We start from the raw sequence: 7,500 nt of genomic DNA on the forward strand, positions 1-7,500 counted from the left end.
ACCGGAATATAAGTAACATATGCTTTATTCTTGTGTGTAAGCACCTTTCATCCATTGATATTCTTGATGAATTATATACAGAAGTGAACTTAACTTACGCAGTAGGATGTAAATTGGCGGTTTTGATATAAGGAATTTCATATTGTATTATTTTTGTAATATTCGGCACACACTGAAAATGTCGCACTGTCATTTGTTCACACACGGGGGAAAACTGTAGTGATATGAAAGAATCTACAGTAGATTGTGCTCAGTTGCATCGCAATGCTATATATTATATCGTAATAAGCTGGCAATGTTGACAAGGACAGTCTGCATAATGTGTGTATAAACTGTAAAGTTTCTGTTGTACTGTGAATGATAACACTGTTGCCATCACTTTTCTTTATGAAACGTAAGTGTTGATAGTAGTTATATGTGCGTATAATATGTGTAGATATATGAAATAGTGTCACTGCACAAATACCATAAACAAATGCAAACGCTAATATGTTATGTTTTTAATCTACAGAGCGAGGAGATTTCAAGCCCACAGACCTGGAAAGGTATGTATTTTTTCTGACCACAGAGAATGTGGTACATTGTATTATATGTGTGTATATATTTATATGTCAGCTATACAGATATGTTCCTTTCAGATTATTTTTTATTATGTGACTTCTGTGTAATGCAAATTTCCTCTTACAGTGATAAGAGCGACATTGAGAGCCAGAAGGGAAATAATGGTAGGCATCAGTATAGTGCAACGGGATCAGGTGCTGGTAGGAGTGGAGGCAAGACCATGGTTGCAGGATCCCTTGCCTCCATCCCTCCCGACGCCCTTTACACAACCACGTCCAAGCATACCAGTGTGTCCACTCTGTCCTCTAAACCTGACCATGAGTATGAGAACTTGAAGGTGAGATTAGAGGATGCCATGAGCTGAATGGGACACATGGGGAATCGGTGGCATCGCGGTGAGTGTCTCACGTGGGGAAGACAAGATACGCAAATCCATTGTGAACTTGGCGGCTTATTAATGAAAGTTAAGCTATTTATTACTTGTAATTTAAGCGGATACATGAATACGGACAAAGTGCGTACCTTCTCTTCCCCCGTGTGCCATCACCGACGAGCCCGACCCCGTCCACGCTCCGCAGCTGTCTCTATCAGTGGCTTACGATCCCGCGGCGACGTCTTCTCCTGGCCCGGGCCGCACGGTCAGCAGCTCGCACCTCAAGGTCAATGCCAACATGACCAACTGTAAATACAATAGTGTGGGAAGGCACGAGCACAGTAATGTAGAGAAATTTTCTTTTTCCTTCTTGTGCAGTTGGTGCAGTCAGATACAATTTTGATTTAATTGAAAGACCAGTGTCAAAAAACTAAAGATTATTTTTCATATAATCAGCTACCTGTACAGTTGCGAAATCCCATCCTTTTTGTTCTCATGGTCAAAAAAGTAAAGTCATAAGTTTCATTGATAATTCAGAGTAATTACATGCCATAAAGATGTTAATTTTAGCACTCTGGAAGCCCTTTGTTGATATATGTTATGAAATGCATCAGAAGCACTACCTCATTTTTTTATTTTTAGAATCTTTTCAGTAACAGTTTCCAGTAGCAAAATTAACAACACACGTTTAAAAGCTTAAGCACATTAGTACTAGAAAATCATGTTTATATTAGTTACTTGCACTCAACAACTCATTTGCATAAGAGTGGTAAGCTCATGATATGCACTGTTTATATAGCATTTGAAACTTTTGTTCTCATGAAAGTTGGATATGATAACTTAACAAAGCTAACTTTAATTAATTTGGCTCATAGTTTTCTGATTTGTTGATTTGAATCACGTAAAGTGTGAAAAGTTCTCAAAAGTTTGAAAAGGTGGCAGGTAGTGGCAGGGTGTGTGGACATGATTGAGTTTAGTTTATTAGAATCACTGTCGAAGCAGAACTTTTTCATGTTAGTTTTTATTTGATGCACTAATTCTTATTTCAGAAGAGAGAATTATGATTTTATTTACGCCTTTGTTAAAGTATTACGAAGATAATTATATCCATAGCTATGACAGTGAAAATAATGATAATATTGATAATAACAAGGATGATGATGACGGTGGTGATGATGATGGTGATGTTGATAATGATGATGATAATGATGATGATAATGATGATTATGATAATAATAATAATAATAATAATAATGATAATGTTTATTATTGTACATTTGTTGTTATATTTGTGTGTGTGTGTGTGTGTGTGTGTGTGTGTGTGTGTGTGTGTGTGTGTGTGTGTGTGTGTGTGTGTATGTATGTGTACTGTATATATATTTTTATTGTCACATATATCAGTCATGGTATTTATGATTTTAATAAAAGTGATCAATCTTATTATCATCATCATCATTTTCACAATCACCACCCCACATTATGGGTATTATTGTTATTGTTATTACCATATCATTATCATTATTATTATCATTATCACTGTTGTTATTATGATTATTACTCCCATTATTAACATTGTTCTCATTATCAGCACCATGATGTTTATCAGTATTATAGATGATTGTTCTTATCGTTTACCTTATATCGATTTTATGCATGGCATTGTTATACCGCAACTTTATCGTATAATTATCACTAGAACAATCACATTTTTTGCTTTTCCTTTCCTTTATTCATCGATATATGGTATCGTAAACTTATTAACATCTGGCCTGTATTGCAGATAATGCCAACACCAATGGGAACACAAAACTTGTGCCAGGAAACGAGAAGCAGCAGCAGTTGCAGCAGCCGCAGCAGCAATCCGGAGAGAAGAGATGAGCTTAACACAGCCCTCGGAGAGCCCGGAGAGAGCAGGGAGGAGGAGGAGGAGGAGGAGCAAGAGTCGGCCAGTGAGCAAGGGGAGAGCAGCAACAGCAATCTAAAAAAGGGCGAATTGCACACATTCAAGAGGCATAACGACCAGCAGAGTGATGCTAAAGACTTACCTAGAAATTTCAAGAGCTCTCCATACGTGCCAGTATATAAGCCTAATCCCGACCGAATCAGTTCACCTTATGCCGATAGAATGAAATCGACAGCAACGGCCAGTGTACGGAGACCAAGCACGGGCGTTGTGTATGCAGAACTTCAGCTTCCACGAGCATCAAACAACGGTTCCATGAGACGTGGAGACCAGAGAACTCCGCTCCAGAAGACACAATATGCAGAGATTACGTTTCAAGGCCGACCGCTTCAGACCGCTGAGATATGATAATACCCCATGAGGATTTTATTAATAGTTTGGGCAGGGTGTCGTGGGTTGTTTCCTTCCTAGCTGTGCTTTTTTTTTTCTTTCTTTTTTTGTATTTTGGTCAAGTAATGATCTTTGTAAAGGTGTTTTGTGAATGCAGTTTACGTATTTTTGGCTACGGAAAAAAAATATTGAAGCCTTGAAATTCCATGAAGCACCTATTTTACTGCACTTTGATTTTAAATTCCGGCCAGTTGAATGGAAGCCAGTTAAAGGAAAACAAGGTTATTACAACAATTTTGATGAAAAATTTTGACGCATTAGAAATTCTTATAGAGTTCATAGATTAACAAAGATTACTCTTGTATTCCAATTTAAATTGCAATCTGTGTAGAACGAATATAAATGATATGATAGTTTAAACATGAAGCCAAACTTTTAAAATCTATAAATGATCTATTCCAATGGAGAAGGGCTTCACTTAGAATTAAGAAATGGTGGTGTAAGAGCTATTTGTATGAATTGTTTATATAGATAATTTGAATATGACAGCATTTTTTAGGGGCAATTTTAGATCTAGATTTCTGACTTCATAATTATAGTATGCTGTATGTAAAACTATTTCGTAAGGAGTAAGTGATAACTGTCTAGTTTTGAACTGCATCCAGAATAACCTGCAAAAATGTGTAAGTGTGTGTTGCTTTTTATGTATTTCAGCCAAAGTTCTGAAGCTTTTTCCAAGTCTGCACACATTTCCTTTGGTTTCATTTTATTGATTTACTCCATCACTGTGTCCTATGCAATGAGATGGTCCATTTTTTGCGTATGTGAAAAGTGCAGTCTTTGTATGTGACAAGCAATGCATTTCATCCAAGGTATAAACCACTGCAATATTGTAGACTAGCTACAGTTTGCTTGTCTTTGGGCTGTTCTTACTTTCCAGATGAATGCTGCTGCTTTTGTCCTTTTTGTCCAGACTAATTTCTCCTTTCCAAAGATCTTCATTTAATGTTAGGGTGAATGTACATATAACGTATACAGATCACTTATTCAACCAATGCTTCATGATGTTCCTTTGCAGGCTTCCTGCATGGTACGTGATATGTGGAACTTCACTTTTTTATTTACAATAAACAGGCATAAGAATGTGTTAATACCATTTATCAAGGTACAGTGGCTTCAAAAAATTCACTATGGTAAATAAGTAAAAGAGAAATATGCATGTAACATTCTCTATAATCACAACATTCACACCATGGTGATGGTATTAATGCTCTGGCTTCAGATTTATGTGCATGCAGAAGGTTCATTTGTCCTTGGTTCAGGGTTTATCCATATCCTCAATTTTAGTACACTAGCGTAACAAGTATGACCGCATTCCGATTACTTTTTAGTTCATAGTGATTTGATTACTTAATGTATGAAATGATGCAATAACGAAATTTGTTAAAAGCTGGAAGTATTAGCAACATAAATGATGCTCAACTGAATTTACTTGACATTCCCATACCCATCTCAATCCAAGTGTTCCACAATATAAGCATTTACATATATAATATAGGTATTGCTGATAATATTAAAAATAAATAATATTTATTGACAGGGCATGTTCAAATTAAATTCACTTTGCATTGTGCCTAGGGTGAGGAAATCTACAAAATTATGTCTAGAACTTGGCTTCCTTTCATGATAGTTACTTGGGTTCCACAAGAAAGCAAAAGTGCCTTCTGGTCATCTAGCTAGCACTTCACACACTTGTTACCAACATTATGTCAGACTCCAGTTGTCCTGTCGGATAGGCTCACCTTAATGAAGGAGAAATACTTTTCAAAAGACAAGTTATGTACATTGAACCCAAGTGCCTATTGTTGCTGAGGTTGTCTTTGGTTATGTTAGTCATTTTATAATTAGCTAAGTCATATGCCTCATTTATCTTAACAGTGTCCTGTGAATTACAATTAAGCTTAATTTGGTCAAATTTTGATTTGTAAACCAAGAGGGTATCTTTTATATAACTTTGTATATATATTTGTATATGCTGAAGTAAATGGGTGCAACAATTTATTACTTGTTTTATTTACAGATCAATTTTATGAAACTTTATCCTGATTTAAAATTTTCTTGAAGTGAATATAGAAATAGAAGCTGCGAGATAATTACCAGATATACTTCAGACTTATTCTACAAGCACACAGCAACCCTCTAGTCAATACAGTTTGTAATATCCTTGATTTACCATATTCTCACACCTGAACACTAACTTCTGTAGATTATTAAGCCAACAACAGAGCAATTACACCAAACAGTCCTTAATGTCCAATGTAACTCTGACTTATTGGGGTATTCATAAATGAACCCTTTGAGTGCCACATATATATAAATTAAGCTTTGCTTGGCACCAGTATGTTATTCGACTTAACTCCAGTATTATGTGGAATAAAAAAAACTTACCATGCAAAATCGACTACAGCACTCAGAATAACATTTAAATATCAGTACATTAAAAGACTACCAAATAAAGTGCATACGTGCATCCTATATTTATACACAGTACCAAAGACTTGTGGAGGTATTTACCAAAACCACAGACGCCTATTGATCATTGAGAATTGTATACTCTCAATAGATGAGATAAGCACTAATAAAACACCTATATGTTCATTACAGCACTCTCATATTTTTTGTTATTATTATTTTTTTTTCTTCTGCGTCAAAATACAGCGATATGGTAGGGCTTATAATGAAGTATTGTGCTGAAAAGGTAAAAATGAGTTTACGACTAGGATAAGAGAACATAAGAAGGGGATAAAGAAGAGAAGGAAAAGGCAAGGAGGAGAAGAAAAGACTATGCAAAATTTGTTGAGACGAAGGCTGAGGTCCAAGGCAGGGGTGAGACCCTAAACTGGGCCTCAGTCTCGTCTCCTAAGCCCTCCAAGACATCAATAGGCAAGGGAGTTTGGAAGTGCGTGTATGTATGTGTATATATATATATATATATATATATATATATATATAGAGAGAGAGAGAGAGAGAGAGAGAGAGAGAGAGAGAGAGAGAGAGAGAGAGAGAGAGAGAGAGAGAGACAGAGACAGAGACAGAGACAGAGACAGATAGATGTACACACACACACACACACACACACACACACACACACACACACACATATATATATACTGTAAAAGGCTATATATGAGGACCTTTATACATTGGTTTGTAGGAGTAGTTACAGTCGTATGATGGCTTGACTCTTTTATTTCTGAAGAGTACAACAATAAAAAAGGACAATATAGTGTTTGTTACAGCAACGACAGACACTCCCGCCACTGACTGGTCTCCACCACCAAAGAAAACAGGTATCTCTACACTATTTGTAAAAATCTTTCAAAAACCAAAACACCAAAATACACAAACACAACACGAACCCTCCTTTGTCAATCAAGATCTTATTGAAAATAAAATTGATTTGCTGATGGGAATGTTCTCCGAACAACAATCTGCCTAATTCGCCAAGGTGCGATGCCTTCTCAGCCGCAGGAATGCGGAAGGGAAGCTTTCGTCACAACATCCTCGACCCCATCCCATCACGCAATATCTGATCTCCCAACCCCTGCCCACGATCAATCTGCCTACCAATCCTTCCCCTTCGCATCCGCTCCCCCTGGAAGAACGACACCACTCTACACCACAAATTAAACACACTCCTACTCCCTCCACGGCAGCACCAACGACCAACGCCTCTCCTAGCTCCCCCCCCCCCCCACCACCACCACCACCCTCCCCCGACACTCTGTCCCCACTACCCACTCCCTCCCTACCCACTCCGACCCAGCAGATTCACGATCTTGCTGACGCGCCAGCCACCTCTCGTCCGGAGCCACGCAAGCGTTTGCCCAAAAGCAACGCTGATACGTCCCCAATCGGTATGAGGAACGAAGCCTCTATAAAAGTCACACCTAGGAGAAGCTACGTTCGAAACAGTAAAAGGGAAAACAAGCAAAAACATCTTCCACCAAATCGCCAGTGGGAAGATACGACACACCACCACGTGCCTGGTGTACCTGCCCCCCCCCCCTACTACCCCTCCTGCTGAACAAACACCACAGCTCATCATCAACAACTACGTGGAACGAGCGGAAAAGCACAAACAAACAAACGAGCAGCCGCAGCCCCACCAAGATGAGGAAGGTTTCGTTTAAGTCAACTCTAGAAAACAATGAAGAAAATCAAGGGAGGAACGCCACTCGCCAAAACACTTGCAAGGTGCCGACCGTCCTCA

The 7,500-nt window shown here is 38.1% G+C and overlaps 1 protein-coding gene across 7 annotated transcripts in view; it reads left to right on the forward strand.

Annotated features, from left to right (window-relative positions):
• LOC125027193 (irregular chiasm C-roughest protein-like) overlaps positions 1-5,288 on the forward strand; it is a 36,162-nt gene extending 30,874 nt beyond the window's left edge. For 5 of the 7 annotated variants that reach the window (XM_047616110.1, XM_047616113.1, XM_047616112.1 and 2 more), the window contains 3 exons: positions 512-545; positions 688-898; positions 2,715-5,288. In XM_047616110.1, the coding sequence (XP_047472066.1) occupies positions 512-545; positions 688-898; positions 2,715-3,245 (776 nt within the window). In that variant the 3' untranslated portion in view covers positions 3,246-5,288. The remainder of the gene's footprint in view (positions 1-511; positions 546-687; positions 899-2,714) is intronic. The other 2 variants (XM_047616115.1, XM_047616116.1) reach the window with 1 other exon arrangement.
• The last annotated feature ends 2,212 nt before the right edge of the window (positions 5,289-7,500 follow it).

The sequence above is a fragment of the Penaeus chinensis genome, chromosome 7 (assembly GCF_019202785.1).
Source record: "Penaeus chinensis breed Huanghai No. 1 chromosome 7, ASM1920278v2, whole genome shotgun sequence".
In the NCBI taxonomy this organism is placed as follows: Eukaryota; Metazoa; Arthropoda; class Malacostraca; order Decapoda; family Penaeidae; genus Penaeus; species Penaeus chinensis.